General features: G+C 39.6%; 1 protein-coding gene across 6 annotated transcripts in view; it reads left to right on the top strand.

Annotated features, from left to right (window-relative positions):
• Positions 1-18,389, top strand: part of DENND1B (DENN domain containing 1B) — a 151,215-nt gene that overhangs the window by 19,312 nt on the left and 113,514 nt on the right. Inside the window, exon 1 of one of the 6 annotated variants that reach the window (XM_064427931.1) lies at positions 17,638-17,742. The exons of 3 other annotated variants lie outside the window; for them this stretch is intronic. In XM_064427931.1, the coding sequence (XP_064284001.1) occupies positions 17,732-17,742 (11 nt within the window). In that variant the 5' untranslated portion in view covers positions 17,638-17,731. Of the gene's footprint in view, positions 1-17,637; positions 17,743-18,389 lie in introns of those variants that run through there. 2 more of the 6 variants (XM_064427926.1, XM_064427929.1) reach the window with 2 other exon arrangements.

Below are 18,389 nucleotides of genomic sequence, written 5' to 3'. Positions count from 1 at the left end.
ACTGGGGATTGAGCTCTCTTTATACCCTTGGCCTTGGCAGCGGCCTTGAGCAGTCCTGTTGATGGCTGTGGTACAGTTTGTGAGCAGGTTCATTCTCTTTGTTTTAAATATGCTACTGTTGATTCCCTTGGATTATAGTTTTTGGGATTTAATCCCAAGAAATAGGGATTATTTGTTTCCTTTTCTTCACTTGTTCCATAGGTGATGTTTTACCCGCCCCCATAATCTGTGTCTCACCTGAATGTATCATTTTTGAACCTGCCCATGAGTAAATGCTTTTCCATATCTAGGTTATATTATTTTATATTCTTCTCTTGATCTTTTTTTTGGGTTTTGAGGAGAGGGTGGTCCAAGGTGGTGTTGTGCTGTGGATTTCTACAGAAGTTACAGGGAAATTTCTAAGTGTTCTGCTTTTGAAGTCTCCCATGTTAATTTTTTTTTGTCCTGTCAGTAACCTGGTGTAGAGCTAAAATTAATAACCATAAGACAATCAATTGGAATTATCATGTTCTTGTGTTAATGCTCTGTATTTCTTACTTCTCAGGCATTTTGTCTTTCTGAAATCAGTTTGTGTGTATCCTCTCTGACAGGCCTACACATGTGTGAAAATGTGCATCTTGTTGAATAGTTCTCAGTCAATAGCTGACCTGCATAAGCAAGCTCTTTGGTACTGAACAGAATTATAGTATTAGATCCTCTGTTGTTTTTCTTCTGTGGCAGCTGTGTTGTTTTGGGGGGCTGACTTAGGTTCCATGAATCACTGGCCAGCTTCAGAGAGTGCTGACTCAACCCAAAAAGACCTTTTGTGTGAGAAGGATGATTGCAGTGGACCTGGTGCAGAAGGCAATCCTTTCCAATTTAAGTGCAGTAAATACTTGTACTGCTGTGTTTTCAGTATCACTTCTGGAGACTGGTGGTAATTGGATGGGATTTGCACATGGTATCTCCAAGTAGAAGTAGTTCAGTGCAAGGCTGGGGTGCCTGTGCTCTGGTGGCAGTGCAGCAGGTGTTGCAGGCAGTGACTCCACTGTGCAATGCATCTCTCCTTGGGAAGCAGGCCAGGCAGTCTTGGGAAAGATCAGAGCTTAAAACATCAGAAGTTGACTTAAGTACTTTTGTAGCTAAAGAGATTAATGCCCAGCAGTCTCAAGGTTTGACAGCTATCCTGTGCGGGCATTTTTTTTAAAGGGCATTACAAGGAACATTAAAATACTTCCTAAGCATGACTGACCTGTGTGTCAGAGGGAGATGCTGGCATGTGCCTGATGTCTGACGCTCAAGACAGAGAAGGTTCTTATCCTCTGATTTCTGCTTCCTTTGCAAGTCCAACCTTGTTTACCTGTTGAGGGAACTGAAGTTGTTGTTAGGCCCTTCCTGGTTTGTTGCATTTGTGTCCAGACTCCCAAATCCCATTGCTTTCCGCATGCTGTGGCCATGACCAGGCACTGTGGGGTGCTGATAAAGGATAAACGTTGTTGTTTTTTCTTCCTGTTATGACAAGGATGATTTCACACTTTCTTGTTTCAGCACAAAACACACTTCAAAAAAAACAAACAACTCCCCCCAAAAAACCTAGCACACCCCCTCATGTTCCCCCAGTCAATCAACCTATGCCAGACAGCAATTTGTTTGCCTCTTATTTTGAGACACTCTGGCTCTCTTTTCAAAACAGATTGGGGAAATTGATGAGGGAGATGCATTTCCTCAGCTATGCCTTATTCTGCAAGCAAAGCCCAGGGAATTCTTTCCAAGTACACACTCAAAAGAGGCCATAAGATGCAAACATCAGTTTTTCTGCAATAATAAATTCTTTTCAGAGTTTCAAAATATATAATATGCTTATTCAAACATTAAAATATTGCTCAGATCTAGATTTTTTTCCCCTGGCCTACTTGTTTGGGTTTTTTTTTTCTTTCAAGATGAAAGAATATATTTTTATTAATGTAAACTGTCCTGCTACTGTGGATTACTGATGCTACAGTAATGCAAGTGTTGCAAAGTAACAAATTACAAGTCACTTCAATTTTTTTTTCCCCTTTGTTTTTATTTGGGTTTTTTTCCCCTGGAAAATCCAATGGTTTGTTTGCACTCTAACTTTATGGATACCCTGTCTTGTTCACAGTTTTCCTTACAGGTCTTGTTTCATACAGCAAGGCATAAAATACTTGTGTTGCTATACTTTTATTTTATTTGCTGAAGATAACTGGGACAATGGGCAGTAGTGACTCTAAGCTTTCAATTAATTTTGGAAGATACAATTATTTTTGTATGTCTCGAGTTCTGCTTTAGTGTATCTATAGTGAGTATAAAATTAGGCTCTGCAAATATCCAGAATGTTGTGTGCTTGGATATAATTTAATAATCTGTGTATTATTTTAAAGACGCACATAAGCATGGCTGCTTGCTTATAAAATGCATTTACTGACCCATGAGTTAATTGATCCCTATGACTATTTAAACCTCAGGGCTTTAAAAGTTTTTCTCTTATCTTTATGTTAAACAATGGAAAGTTTTACCGTATGTTCAAATAACGTCTTCATCAGGTTCACAACAGGATACCATAGTTAATTTTCAGTTGAGTGCTTTACAGGATTTTCTTTTTGCTGGCTGGTTGGGTGAAAGTCTAGACACTGAGAGACGAGGCGTTAGAGGGGCCTCACAATATAGTTATTGTGAATGGTAAGTAGGAGCAGCTTCCTCTGATGTATGGACTCCATGCCCAAACCAGTGGTACAAAGGCATAGCTTTTGTTCAGGGGGATAGGGGCTAATCCGAATGCTGCACACTGTGAAAAACCTTTTATGGAAGAGGGGAAAAACTTGCCTTGAAGGTGAGAGGTCAGCAGTTTAACCTCTGACTACAAAACAAGAGACCAGCGAAGAATGGGACGAACAAGGGGGAAAAATACTTCAAGTACTCCATTCTTTGTTTATCAGAAATGGGTCAAGCAAATGAGTGTCAGGAATGGTTACAGAAGTTCTGATGGGCTGCAAGGAAGGCTGAAGATGTGCTCAGGCTTAGTTGTGCATTGCTGTGGAGTTTGGAGGTTGCATAGCTCCCTTAAATGCTTGATAAAGAGATCCCCAAAACAAAATTAGATCTTCTAGTAGTCCTGAAAAGCACAGACACTCTGCTCTCTTCCTCCTTAGCCCATGTCAGGTCCTTTGGTTATTAAAATATTTTATTCTAAATTTCTTTTGTGTAGGTTAACATAATTTAGCATTTGGCCTTCTAACTCTTTGCACTGTTTCTGGGCTGTTTTTTGAAATTTGGAAAGAAGCATCACACTAATCACATCCTCACACGTGTTCAACAGGCAGTGAGATGGGTCTCTTTTAGCTAAAGCCGTGGATCTTTGGGTGGCCAGTGCTACAGCAGCAGGGGAGAGCTGTTTCCTATCTTTGTGCAAAGGGAATATGGGGCTTTCCCCTCTGATCTCATTTTGGTATTATCAGTGCTGGGAATTTAGTCACAATCCAATTAGAAATGATGGAAGTTATGTTAGCCAGTAGTTAAGCCTCCAATATTCTCAGGTCCACTTGTTTGGACCAATGGCTTGTGCTGCTCTTGGCTCAGGCTGGGAGAAGGTACCAGCAGTGATTAATACACTTGGTGCACTAAAGCTCCCTGCTTGGCATACAACCATTCCTTGTGCTTCACTACATCCAGCCCATGAGAAGCACTGCTCACCTCCCTCCCGGCCTCTCCCAGCATGCAAAAAAGCAAACAAGACATAATGCCTTGCTTGGGCACCTCTGGAAGTTTTATACTTCACTGGACATAGATGTCTTGTGTATATGAGGTATTTCCTGCTTCACACAAAGGGATTAAAGCTAGGCTTTGTTGGTGACCCTCTTCACATGTCACATCTTCAAACACTTGCTTATGACCTGGACAGCTTTAGGCCACTTGCATTCAGAGAAGTGATCAGGAACCAGCAGTGTTCCTCAGCAAGGCAGTGGCAGGGCCTCTCAGCACCCGGGGAATAGATTTTGGTACAGGCTTGATTTTATTTGTGCTTGGAAATAGCACAGCCTCAAACATTGTGCATCCTTTGACCTTTGGCCAAGTTTAATCTTTTGTTTTACAGACATCCATCTTTCTTAATTTTAAATATTTTAGGGGTAAATTCCTCAGAAAGGTAGTTCTAAGTATGCTTCCATGATCTAACACATATGCAAATGAAAAAAAGAAAAAATACTTCATTTTTCTTCCATTCCCTAGGAACTCTGTTGGGTTCACTGCTTCAAAAATACAGCATTTTAGTGGAGACCTTGTTAAACATACAGAGGTTTTTATTATATAAATAATAAACGAAAGGCTTAGGAAATTGGCTGTTGCTGGAATTACCTGAACAGGTAATTTCTATAGCTAATAAGTGAAAGTAAAATGAAGGAACCCTTTATAGTCTTTTTGCCTTGCTTCTAATAGGTTAGTTTTGTCATTTTATGAATTGTGAATCTTTTGGTTTTCCAAATTTGATGGGATGAAATGGTTTTCTCAAGCTAAATGGCTGACCCTTTTGCCCTTGGGGAAGCACCAGAAGTTAAAATATTGATGTATTTTAGAGTAGGTACCTTTCATTGTATTCTATCAAAATTTGGAAAATAAGAAACAGACTTTTTTCCCCTGATAATTATTTCTTCTGCAGTCTTGGAAAGGACTTTCAACCTCTTCTTTAATGGCTCTTTAAGATGACTGAATCTAACCCTTAACCCAGCACTGCCACCTCCACCACTAAACCATGTTCCAAAGCGCATCCACATGTCTTTGAATACCTCTTAGGGATGGTGACCTCCTCTCTTCACTTGGCAGCCTGTCCCAGTGCTTGACAAATTGTTCTATGAATATTTTTTCGCCTAATATCCAATCTAAACCTCCCCTGGTACAACGTGAGGCCATTTCCCTTTGTCCAATCTCTTTTCACGTGGGAGGAGAGACAGACCCCCTTACTTGCTACATCTTCCTTCCAGGCAGTTCTAGAGATCTGTGAAGTCTCAGGGCCCTGAGCATCCTTTTCTCCAGGCTAAACACCCCCAGATCCCTCAGCTGCTCCTCAGCAGACTTGTGTGCTCCCTTATTCCTGAGAAAAAAACTAAATGCAATTTTTAAGCATTTAAAAAGGTCAAATTAATTATTTTAAATTAATGAACCCTAACAGAAAGCCAAGGGAGATTTTTATTTCATAGAGCAAGGCATGCTGACCAGAGTACTTGCATTGAAATTTCTTCCCTTAGCAACATCAGGTTGATGATACCCTTCCATGTCTCTGTGCAAATGAACCACTAAGGGAAACATCCTATTTGACCATTGTTTATGAAAGTCAGTTTCCTTTATGAGCTGAAAGAATAGTAAAAGAATTGCTCTAAGCCTTATAACCACAGACACAAGGTTAATATCATTTCAATGTGCCTCTTAAACCTGAAATATTAAGGAAATCAAAATAAGTACTCCATTGCATTATATGGCATGAAACCAAAGAACCTGCCAGAACCTGTCCTCTGCTTCTTTTCTACATCATCTTCAGTTCTTCAATAGCACGGCCTAATTGCAAAAGCTTTTGTCAATATTTCTAATTATAATGTGCTTCAACAAAATATTACAAAGATCTACTGGAAAGCAACAAAGTTCCCTTTATGTTTTTCTTTTATGTATTTGCTAATTGTAATTCATTCAGCATAATAAAGAAGTGTTATACCTGTTTTTTTAATAACCAGTAAAGAGTGCATTTGCATGTGTGCATAGACAATGCATCTCTGCATTCTAAGTAAGCACAGGTGTCTTTGTTCATGATAAAGACACCATCAGGTGGTTTTATGGATTCTCAAAGACCAAGCCCAAGCTCTTTGCAATGTGTTAAATCCTCAAGGCTGTCAAGCAACACTTTTGGCCTCTTTCATCAAAGGCTAATTCTGGAAGCACCTTTGTTAATAATCCTATTAATTGATTTGGACTGTGTAGTAAACCGATTTATTTGTAGATAAACACTGGATGCTGTAGGCTTTATATCTTTACCCAGTATATCATAGTGGATAGAGAATTGTATACAGAATCATAGAATCCTGTCGGTTGGAAAAGACCTGTAAGACCATTGGGTCCAACCATCAACTCAGCATTGCCAAATCTACCACAAACCACATCCCAACCACCACATCTATCTGTCATTTAAATCCCTCCAGGATGGTGAATGCACCACCTCCCTGGGAAGCTTCGTCCAGTGCTCAACAATCCTTCCCATGAAGAAACTTTTCCTAATATCCAATCTAAACCTCCAGTGGTGCGACATGAGGCTGTTTCCTCTTGTCCCATGACCCAGGAGAGAGCCCCACACCCACTTGCTACCTGCTCTTCTCAGGTGATTGTGAAGAGCTGGAAGGTCAGCCCTGAGCCTCCTTTTCTCCAGGATAAACACCCCCAGCTGCTCCTGATCAGGCCTGTGCTCCAGACCCTTCACCAGCTCTGTTACCCTTCTCTGGACCTTCAGCATCTCAATGTCCTTTCTGAAGTGAGTGGCCCAAACCAGAGTTCAAGGTGCTGCCTCACCAGCGCCAAGTACAGGGGGACAATCCCTTCCCTGGTCCTGCTGGCCACACTATTTCTGATCCCAGCCAGGATGCCCTTGGCCTTCTTGGCCACCTGTGCACAGCTGGCTCTTGTTCAGCCACTGTCAACCAGCACTCCCAAGTCCTTTTCCATCAGGCAGCTTTCCAGCCGCTCTGCTCCATCCTGTAGCATTGCATGGGGTTATTGTGGCCAAAATGCCTCACCTGGCACTTCACTCCAATTGAACCCCATACTGGTGGCCTCAGCCCATGATCCAGCCTCCCCAGATCCCTCTGCAGAGCCTCCCTGCCCTCCAGCAGATCAGCACTCCTGCCCAACTTGTTTTTTTTCTTCAAAGTTATTGAGTGTGGACCTGGTGTGGTTTCAGCTTATTGGTGTGAACCCTCCTCCAAACCTTTGCTAAATACATTAAACAGTATTTGCCCTGAGGAAAGGAGATACACTTTACTGTTTCAGGCAGAATGTTATTCCATGGAATTTGCCTAATTCTCTGTGGCCTTGATAGGAACGGAGAATTTAAGCAATAGTAAGTCATCTGGGATAACTTGTTAAAATTGAGATGTGATATTTGCACATCCATGATTCTTCAAGTTTTTGTTTTCAGTATTTTCAGAAATTAGTAGATTTTCCCTTCTCTGGAAAGTTCAGGGATTTTGTTTATCACAGTGATGGAAGACTCAGGATAAGAGAGGAGTTATCTGAGGCATGCTTGAGAGAGAATGTATGTGTTTGTACTTGAAAAGTGCAACAATATTTTCATATCCTGTGGGGTTATTTTTAATGATTATAAAAACAGTGAATTAAAAAAGGTGCTATAAGGAGATGGATGTAATTTACAAGTGCATCCTCTCCCATTGATTATGAAATTTTCAGCATGAGTGATCAAGAATAGTCTTAATTAATTCCAGGTTTTTTTAATTAATAATCTTAAAGCAAAGCAACTTTTGAATTCTCTAGCTGCATGTTCAGTTGTTCTTGATGAGAAGTGTATGCACAGGGGTAGTAATTGTTTTTGCTGCAGCATAGTGTATTTTAATGCAGGAACTAGCTTGTCTAAAAATATTTTAATGTTTCCTCCAAAAATTCTTTTGCATCTCTAATGAAGATTGGTTGACACCTGTGATTAATTGTTAGTGGTTTTAGCCTTTTTTGCTTTCCTGTTAAATCATCAATGAGACAATGGTACTGTTTTCTTAGGCTCATCCAGTCATGACTCTTAATTTCCTTAAATCAGAAATTATATTGCCTTCAGCTTTTAGCATTGATTCCAGCTGTACACTGTGCTGGTCTAGGTTCTTACGTACATTTATAGAGCTCAGCTGTGCTCCTCGAGGTGAATGTCTTTCATTTTCAGAAACAAAACAAAGAATAAAGAGAAAAGCTTCGTGTGGTTACCAAGTTGTTATCAAACTGTACAGACCCATTGAGCTCTCCTCTTGAGCCTTGCAGTGGTGAGCCTGCAGCCATGGCAGCAGCACTGACTGGTGGAGATGGAGAATGTGCAGGAGGACAGAGCACGGGTGTGAAATGACTAGCAGAGATTAGTGATGTGGGGCTTGTAGGAAATCTGAGGTTTGTTTAATGAGCTATGTCAAGGAAGAAGCTGAAGTACATAGAGAATGGAAGCCAGAGTAATACAGCTCCTCCAATAGCATCAAACCCTTCCATGCAACGCTGAATGTGGAGAAGTTGGGCAGTGAGAGAAGGGCAGTGGTTGGGAGGAGAACTTTTAATGAAAATTTTCATACAGATTAATGTAATAGAGTGCGTAATGTTACATGTAGCGCTATCTAAATTAGCTCTGTGTGCATTGTGTGTGTAGGCAGCTGTTACTGTTGTGCAGGTTTATACGGGCATTCAGAAATATTAGCACCAGATTTGTTTGGGAAATCAATATTTTTAGATGAAGCAACCTTAATTGATGCTGTTTTTGATTTGTTGATAAATGTTTCCTTGTTCTTTCACATCAATAATAATATAATTTTTCACCTTGCTAATTTTTTGACTGCTGTGTGGTGCATGCACAGGCATTACTCATGCTTTCCCTGGCCTCATCTTCCTTCTTTCTGCTGTAAGGCTTTTAGGAAAGTAAAATGAAGACCTTCATTACTTAAGAGACAGAAATGTTCAGTTGAAGCATATGGATGGCCCATCATTCTGCAGTACTCCCTTCCTGTAGTTTTTATTTTCCTATCTGCAACCACCTCACTGCTCTCCCAAGTTGATACAGGTCTGTTTTCTTTCTCCTTTCTACTCTGTGTGGTGGGAAGCACTCCCTGGGCTGCTGCTTTGCCCCTGTGAGGGGGTGATGGCCCAGCTGGAGCTGCCCTGCCTGGCTGCTGTGTCCTGGCTTTCCAGCCAGCAAAGCAGCCTGGGCTGGGCTCCCACCCACCAGTGGAGCCGTGTTACCTTGCTGGGTGCATGTGTTGAAGGAACTGCTTCTGACAAAAAAGTTCTTGTACTTTTCGAACAGCTAGTTTGAATGCAGCCTGCTGAAATGGGAGAAGGCAGCTTCTGACCTTGCCTTCTGGAAAGGCTCAATTTACAAAGGATGTGTTGAGTTCTGACCCCTCATGGGCCATGCGAGTGCAGCGTGTTGTTTTGAACTTTAGCTTTTTCTATTAGAGTGAAATATATTGTCTGCTATTATCACACTGTTAAATTAATTTTCACTGTTTTGTGCATGATTTATTTGGGATTTCATTGGACAAAGCAGGCATCAGGCATTGAGGTTTTGTAAGATAAAACAGCATTGCACTTTAACCACATCACCTTTGTAATGGGATGTAAGTTAAAGTAATGCATCTACATCGCCCTTCTACTTTGCTATTCTGAATAAATAGTATTCTTTTTATTCACTGAATTATGTGATACCAAGAACCATCTTGGAGAGTTTCCCAATTGTTGCATGTGCTTTGGGATTACGAACTCGGAACCCAGATCTCATGGCTCAAGGGCTACAGGACAGAAGACCATTCTGGTACAGCCTCTTCATGTATTTCAGGCTGCTGTTTACATCTCTGGTTTTGCTGACCCCTCTCCAACATATAATTGGAAATTTTGACATCAGTAAGTGTAAACACCTGTGAGAAAACCCTTTGACTTGCCTTTACTTGTTTTATGTCTTTGTGTGCCCTGTGCTTTAAAATAACTAAACTTGGCCCCCATGAAAATGTCCCTTTTTTAATGCCCTTTCTTATGAATTTAAAAAAAATAAATTTTAAAGACCTCATGATGTTTGGGAACCTGAAATAACTGATTTGAGGCCAGGCAACAGGTAACTGGCAGGACTGAAAGAACAGTGTGCTTCTTCTAATTCCCAGTGCACTGTGCTGCTGGCTGGGTCTGTGTTCAACCTCTGCTCAAGCAGAGAGGGACCAATATTTTTAATGCAGCTCAACAACAACAACAAAAAATTTCCTGCCCTCTATATCCACTTTGCGACTCTTCAGAGTTTTGAAACAGATGGGGAGAGAAGGGTGCAGAGAGTTGCAGCTATGTCAGAGTTTATTTTACTAAAAGATCGATATATTTTTCAGTTAGAAAATGCTGGGGAAATAAATTGCATTAGCCTTCTCTGTGTGATGTTCCCTTTTAAAAGGCTTAGTAAGGGAAAAGTGCCCATTTTGGGAGCATCCCTGGGAGGGGTGTGACATGCAGTCTCTTCAGAAGTTCTGGGATGCCCTTGATGGGGATCAGAATGATCTGTGTTCCCTGGGAAGTCAGATGCCAAAGCCATGGTGCCTCAGCCTGAGGCCCTGGGTCTCAGCATGCATTGTGTGTGGTTGCTGCATTGGAAATGTCTGATAGACCCTTTCCTAATGTTTTGTTTGTTTTTTTTTTTTTTTTTTTTTGTGGAAGAAACTCAAGGTTTGGTGATTCTGTGAGGGTGGTTTGGTAAGTGACTGGTATTAGCTGCAAAAACTAATCCTAGAAGGGACCTGTAACATAAATGCAAGCGTAGAAGTTGTTTTTTGTAGCCTTTTTCTGAGCATGGCCCTTGAATACTAAAGCATGAGTGCTTCAGGACAGGGGAGATCTCAGCTGTTGGTGTAATACTGATCTCTCTGTAAGCAACCTCTCTTAACCTGCTCTTTGTGTTTTGTTCTTATCAAAAGTTTAGTGTTGACTTTTAAGGATTGGTATGGGAAAAATGTCAAAACACTGATTTTCAGCTGCATGCTGCCTGCCATAGACATATCAGGGCTCAATGTATGTGGGCCAGCCTCTAAAATATTTTGTTGCTGAGTCTTGCTCACGTGGAGGGCCCTTGGGACAGATGGCCCCTCGCCGCTGATGGTTTGATTACAGCGATCACCCACAGCTTCTGAAGAGTGCGAAGAAAAGAAATTGCTTTCTTTGTCAAGGTGTTTTCATTTCAATTCTCACCCATTAGCCCTGTTTGGTTAAGTTTTGAATTACTCCATCAGGTGACTGATGAGTTTTATTTTTCCCCCTGATGATATTAAAATGGATTTGGGGTAAGATAGAAAGGAAAGGCAAAAAAAGATTTGTGCTTATTGATCAGTTCTCCTTCATCTTTGTTCTGGCTTAATGTGTCATGAACAACAAAGATTAAAATGAACACCGAATCAGAATATGCTAGAAAATACATATTTTAAACTGAAAGTCTGCGAGCTGTTTACATATATAGCAAACTATATGTACACTATGGCTAACCAACATGGTTGTTAGAACTCTGGAGTTGTCTGTAACTAAGGTTTGTGATTGTTTTAATATCCTTATCTAAAACTATGAAATGTTGGTTTATATAATTACAGCTTTTGAAGTTGCATATATTTCAGGTGTAGTGCTGGAGATGTTCAGAGGAGTAGGAATCTTCCAGGCCAGGTCCTGGTTAGCAGTGCTGTTCTACTTCCATACCTTCCTAACACATCTAGTAAGCAAAATGTGAAAGGTTTGAATTTAATGCTATTTGTAATTGGAGAATGAAAAAAAATAAAGAATTTGAATCTATGCTTTTACAATGTGCTATTATGTTCATTCTTTCTCTTGCATAAGCAGAATATCATTTCAGTTTGTAGTCTAGTTTCACAGCATAATTACAGACATGGGGTGAATATATGATACAGTAGTAACTGTATTAGTTAAATGAAATGTCATAAATAATCTAGAATAGAACAATGAAGAGAGAAGCTAACCCCTTCTCCCTGTAGCTGCCCTTGGTTGTAGAGACAGTGGCAGTGGGATTGCTCTTAGAAGATGTTATGTATTCCACTATTGCTCTGGCCTTTAGGTAAGTTCTCCCTGTAAGTTGTTGATGGGTAGTTGTTGTAATGGGTAGTTACTTACCTGTTAATTATTGAGTAATCACATTTTACTGCTTGTGCTAGTCAGTATTTAAGGCAAGGGGTATAATTTAGTGGAAAGTCGTGCCGTCAAGTACCAGTTGGGCTGTGCCCAGGATGTGGTCCTCACCAGCGGAAAGTGGAAGGAATGTTGCTGCACTGTTCAGGCAAGAAGTGAGGTAAATAGATAGTCATATTATTCAAATAGATAGTCAAATTATATCATCTTTGGCCAGGCGGGAGTTCAAGGGAGTTCTCCTGCAACAGTCATTTTGTCTTCAAGTAGCTAAAGACTGGACTAACCTCTGCTTAGAAAAAACAACATGCAGAAGGATTAAGCTTTTGATTTAATTTTTTATTGCTTTAATTTATTTTTTTAGGCATGCTAACTCTAATGTAAGATTTATTTTTGTATTATTTTTGGAAAATGTCAGTCAAAAATGGCTTAGATATCATTCTGTGTTTTCTGCAATCAATCAGTTTCCTTTACAGGATCACATGTATCCCTGGTTTCATGTCCAAGCTGACACCAAATTTGTTTTTCTTGGAGTAAATCAGGAGGCAGTAATTCAGGTATTCCTAAAATGTAATCAGATGTAGTTTTTGTCATGTGCCAAAAGCTTTTTTATTTTTCTCTCTGCAGTGTGTGTGGGTTCCACAAAGCAAATATAACAGCGTAGTCTGTGAGATGAAATGCTTCTCTCTGGTCAGACATCACTGACATGGCAGAGCAAGTGATGGTCCAGCCCTAGAGTGCTTGGCAGGGCAGGAGTTTTGCTTCTTCCTAATTTATTTAGTACATATTGCTTGGTAATAACATACTTGAAACTTTTCTAGATCTTTCTTAAAATCAATATTGCATATTTCCTAATGCAGGATAATTTAATGTAGCCCACAATAGTTTTCAAGATCTTTAAGTCCTATATCTTCATTTAAAATGAAGAAACCCCTGCATAATGTCTGTTTGCAAGGGAGTGTGGTGTGTGACTTTTTCATTCTTTAAATTTCTTTGAACAAGAGACCCAGGGACAGCATAAGTTGTTTGGTTTTTTTTGTAAACCCTCCTTAAACATTAGCAATGACCGGACACATATGTGATGCCCACTTGCTTCTTCTTCTGCTGCCTTAGTTCTTAGATCCTTGTTCTCGTAATTCATTCGTGATTACAACTTAGAAGTAGAAAAATTAAGACTAACACAGCTTCTAAAGGTATACAGTTGTTGCTGTACTTTACAAGGTCATTCTAAAGGCTTACCAGGTAAAAGAAAACCCTGCTTATCTCGTGAAGAGACCAAATAAAGGCTGAACATACTCATTTTATCTGTGCACTGTCTGTGCAATGAACTCTCACCCTGATTAAGGTTTTAGTCTGAAGCGTGGCTAACAGCATTGCAGCCAAAAGGACCCTTTCTTTCTGTCCTAGTGAGCTGAAATGACTTAGTGCTCTGTCCTTCAGTGAGACAAATTCTTGGGCAAAAAGGGATTGACCTGCAGCTCTGAAGATGTCAAGTTGTGGCTAGAAGTTTTAACCATCTCTCTGCCTGTAAAAGGGGAAGAAGTACTTATTTCCTAGTTCAAGTGCCTTAGAGACAGGGAAGTCTGAAAAACTAGAGGAATTTTTGGGTCCAAAACCTGTCAAAGTCCTGCTTGTCTACAATGTACTTTGCTGAACCTTGCATGTGATTATTTGGGAGGTCAGTATTTGCACACTGTTCTCACCTTTCTGAAAACCTTGAGGAAGCTTTGTCACATAAGTTTAAAAGTAGAAGTATTTGAAAATAATTCTATGATAAACTGTACAATCAGCAGATCTTGTGTGTGGCTTTGCAGTGCGATGTAGACGTGTCAGATTGTCACACTTCAGTCTGCATGGTGAGCTGTGAATGCCTCACTGGGGCAGCAATGGCCAGCACTTAAAAGCTGTGGAGTTACAGTGGTGGGATGGGGCTGACTGAGCTGGACCCACTGACTTCAAATGCAAGTGGTTTTTGTAGGGAGTAGAGAACATCGTGGTGTGTCTGTGGTTTTTGTTAAGGGCTGAGTGACTCCTATATACGTGATTGCACCTTTTTTTTCCACGTGTATTAGAAACAAAATTCTGGATTTCCACAAACATGGTGTGAGACCTGGGATCTTGAAATCATTTGCTAAGTATTATGTGTTTATAGGAAGATATAATTAAATTCTGAGCCAATTGCTAAGTCCATGAGTAACTTGTGCTACTTGTGCCTGGGAGCATTTTTCAAGCATATGTCCTACAGAAATTACTTCAATTGCAGGTGTTATTACTACAGTTAAAAACAGTTCCTTAGGAAAAGATTCCTCATGGAAGGAAGATGTTTTCATCTTGCTAGTAAGGTCTTTGTAATTATGTTTCTGAACCTGATAAATCACATTTGATTGGCAAATGTGCAATTCAGAAGACATACAGATAACAGCTACAGTGATTGTAACTGAGGCTAGTAAAATTTTATTTTCCATTTTCTATTTCCCGAAGGTCAGTATTTAGTGTGGGTTTGTTGACTCTGTTGTCATTTAGTTCACACTTTACTTTCTATAAGAAAAATTGGAAGGAAAAATGTCAAAAGTCACACACTCGAGATATCACCTTTGGTGCCAGTGTGAGATGGGTACCTTCAATGCCTAAATAATTTTTCAAAATGAGGCATAAGCTTTACAATCAGTTGAAGATAAGGCAGAGGCTGCTGGTATCGGTGAGGGAGAGGGGACAGGGTTGCTGTGCTGTGGCCATGCTGTGACTTATTTTGAAAGGCAAGTTCCACCTAGAGACCCTGAAGGATCTCCGTGTATTAATATATAGCAGGAAAAGCTGGCAAATATAATTACTGGAACTTGTTGATACTTTTCTGTAACTTGTCAATGTTGTCGATGACATTGACATTTTTGTCTTGTTCCTTTGCTCTTTGTTGAAGTAGAAACTGTTTGAAATTGTGGAGACAGTTTAGGAAGGCTCACTTGTGAGTAAAAGATCTGAGGGTGCTGGATTGTTAAGATTTGATACAGCTTTGTAAATACGTTTTCTTTTGCTACATGATTTGTATAAAAGTGTACTTTAAGGTATTTTCTGTAGTGGCACCTTAATTTGCATATTAGTTTTAATTAGTTTAAATTAGGTTTGAGTTGCCTGAGAAGTTAGTGACTGTTCCTTAGTTTTAGTTCTTTAAAATCACATTGCATCAATGTATTTTTCTCTTGTTCTTTCTTTTAATTACTGATGCTTGGAAAATAAAGTAATTCCCTTCTTCTCCCCTTTCCCATGGCATCCTGCTCTTCTTCTTCCTGCTCCTGGCTGGTGCTGCACTTTGATCCCCAACCAGGGAGCTGCTGCCCCTTCTGGCAGCAGGGCCTCCCATTCTACTCCATTTTTGGCACTTTGTGTATGAAACTGTGAACAGGCGAATTTTAATATTCTATACAGAAGTCTTTTTTTTGCAAGAAGGTTTTTTTTATGTGAATGCTGCTTTTTTCATCAGATGATTTCATCTGTAAAAATCCTTGGGTTGCACGTTATAGTTCATCTCTTATTTTCTTTCTGAATCACTGTTGTAGTGATTTGGTTGAGTATTAAATACTATATCGATACAAAAGCCTCACTAGAATTACTGTTGAGTGTTTCTGGAAAATTATTTTAAGTATGTAAGAGACCTTTGTTTTTGAACAATAGCAGTATCATAAACTTAGAGAACTGATTTTTTATTGCTGAAAACTACTTAGTCTAACAAAATCCATTCTGCTTATTGCTTAAATGTGTGTTTGTAAAGCTGTTTCCTGAGATAATGATCGATAATTTCAGATTTATTAATTACATTCTCATGTTCACATAAGGAAAAAAAATGTGACACTTCTTTGTTCCAGACAAGAAAGAGGAACAGTCTGCAATAAGTTTTGCTTTGCTACCTTCCTTTTCCTCATTATATTTCTTTCCCACCCCCTTAAATCCTGGCCCCAGTCTCTTCTTTCCCCTCTGTACTGACAGCTTTTTTCCAGTGAAAATCTGTACAGCATCAGAGAAAATATAACTGGAGAAATACTGAGCAGTTATCTAGTCCATTCCTCTGTCCCAAGCATGGCCAACTCTGCTTGGCCGTCTTTTTGTCCATTCTGCTCAGTACAGGCAACAGGGATGGAGATTCCTCCTCTCTCCAGAATATTGAACTAAATTAATCTGTTTCATTTTACCTTAGCTGTGTTTTTCTGTCTGAAATATTCTCTGTTGCTATTCAAAAGAATTTCCCAAGATGATGTTTCTCAGCATGTGCTTGTAATTTCTGTTCCATTACCAAATTGAATGTGTGCTAATTACCTTATCCTATTGTATTTTTGTGCGGCATTTATAATCTGCAAGCATGATGATTATAAGAAGTCTTTTTAGAGTGCATTTAACTTGTCAGTTTTTGGGACAGTTACAGGCCAGAAAGCATTCTCTTTATTTTTCATAGTTTAGAATGTACTGCTTCTCTAATCCACTCTGTCATGAGAAACAGTACCTTTGTATTTTCTTCAATTTGTTACAGAAGTTAAACTGTGTTAGAAGTTGTTTTCCTGAAAATACAGATGACATGCTTTATGACCTTGTCTCTACAGGAATAGATTTTTGGGAGAGAAATTACCTTGAGTATCTGCATATATTTTCCTCTTGTCTTAGTGGGTGTCATAGTTGCCTGCATTTATCTTCCAGAGCAGTTCTAGATTACATCTTGAATACTATTTTTTTAAGCATTGTATGTGACTTGCTTTTCTCTTTTTAACTATACTGCACTCTTTTGGTACCTCAGCAAACCTTTCCACGATTGTCTCTCATCTGGCTCATACCAAGGGAGATGTCCTTTCCAATGCTGCAGGATATTTAGCAAAGGAATTTTCAAGTGTTACTGCGAGGTGCTGAGATTTGTCCTGGATGTGGTAGGCATAGAAAAAGTGATGTTTGTACATGAAAACATCCATTTACACATGCAACAGTATGTACACATTTATACACATACCACACAAACTATTTTGTATGCACTTGACAATTTCCTTTTACTATTACATTTACTTAGAATTGGTGCAAATCATTTGTTCTGAAGCGTCAGTTAGAAAAAGTGGATGAGGAGAAATTCAGTAGTTCCTCAGCTGACTAAGAACAGATATTTCTGAGCGGTTCTCATCCTCTCACCCATAAAATCAGCATAAAATTGACCTAACATTGCCAGATCAGACAGAGTATCAGGAAAGTAATCCTCAGGGAAAAGAAAATTCAGTCTTTGTAAACCTGAAGATAGAGTGCATACAGTTGCAGAATCGGATTATACTTTCTCTTTTTATTTCTAAATCAGTACCCTTTTGTTTCTTCCTCTGCAGCCCTTTTGAGAAGTTGTCCCAAAGATGTGTCAGATGCTTCCTGAGCCTAGCTCCAAAAGCAGAAACCAACATAATCTTTTGAAAAAAACTCCAATCTCACACTTGGATAATTATCATAAAATCCTGAGGCTTTTTATAGGTGTTAGGGTTTGGTTTCAGAGAGTAAAGGCATAAAAAGAATGTAATAACTTTCCTTTTTGAAGCACAAGTCACATCAGATTTTCTTACTTAATAAATGTATGGCAAGTACCTACTAAAATAACCAGTTAAAAGCCAGTAATAACAGCTGCAAAACCCAGCTCAAAGCAGTTGGACAAGTCTTGAAGGCATGTAATTTTTGCTGAGTGTAGCACCGAATGCTTGTCTTGGATTGAGTTAGGAATTTTTTTTTTTAATGTTGGCTCTTTTTTGTTTTCATGAAAGTGTATTAAAAGCATTGTTCTTCCTGTTTAGATCACATGCATTTAATTATCCTCTGATGATATAAATACCCTTTTATGATAGGAAAGTAAGTGTTGTTATACCTGTAGTTGAGTGAACTGGAATTTACTTTAGATTTGTTCTTACCATTTCAAGTGAGGATGGAGTAGTATGAGACAGCCTTAGTATGATTCAAGTTTTAGGGGTTTTTTGTCTGTTGTGATATCAGGACACCAAAAGAACTTATTGGAGCTGTTGGTCTTGTTTTGTGTAGATAGTGTGGCCCTGTGAAATGCTGTTAGCTCTGTTGGCACCTCACTGATGTGTAAATTTTACCCATGTTTGGACCCCAAGCCCAAAGATTTGCTTAATTGTGAGATTGTACTTTGCTGATGACTGTGACCTTTTAAAATAACACCCAGAGGTTTTGCTATTGCGATCTGCTTCCTATTTTGAAGCCTGGCAGTTACATTTGCACTAAGGAGAGTGAACAAAAATTACATTTCTATCCGACTTAGAAACCTCAGTGATTTTGTTACTGTGTTACTAAAGCATTCACTATACTAAATGTTCCTCATGTAACTGTACTTCACATCTGCCAAAATCATCTGCCTGGCTTGGCTGCTGGGAAGGGAAGAGGCGATGTTGCTGAGCTCCTGGCTGGCGATGCTCCGGCAGCCCAGCCTCACTGCAGAGCGGTCCCCTCACCTCCTCGCAGGCCATAGCGTTGGGTTT

The sequence above is a fragment of the Passer domesticus genome, chromosome 7, assembly GCF_036417665.1.
Source record: "Passer domesticus isolate bPasDom1 chromosome 7, bPasDom1.hap1, whole genome shotgun sequence".
In the NCBI taxonomy this organism is placed as follows: domain Eukaryota; kingdom Metazoa; phylum Chordata; class Aves; order Passeriformes; family Passeridae; genus Passer; species Passer domesticus.
This window is presented reverse-complemented; position numbering and strand designations above follow the sequence as displayed.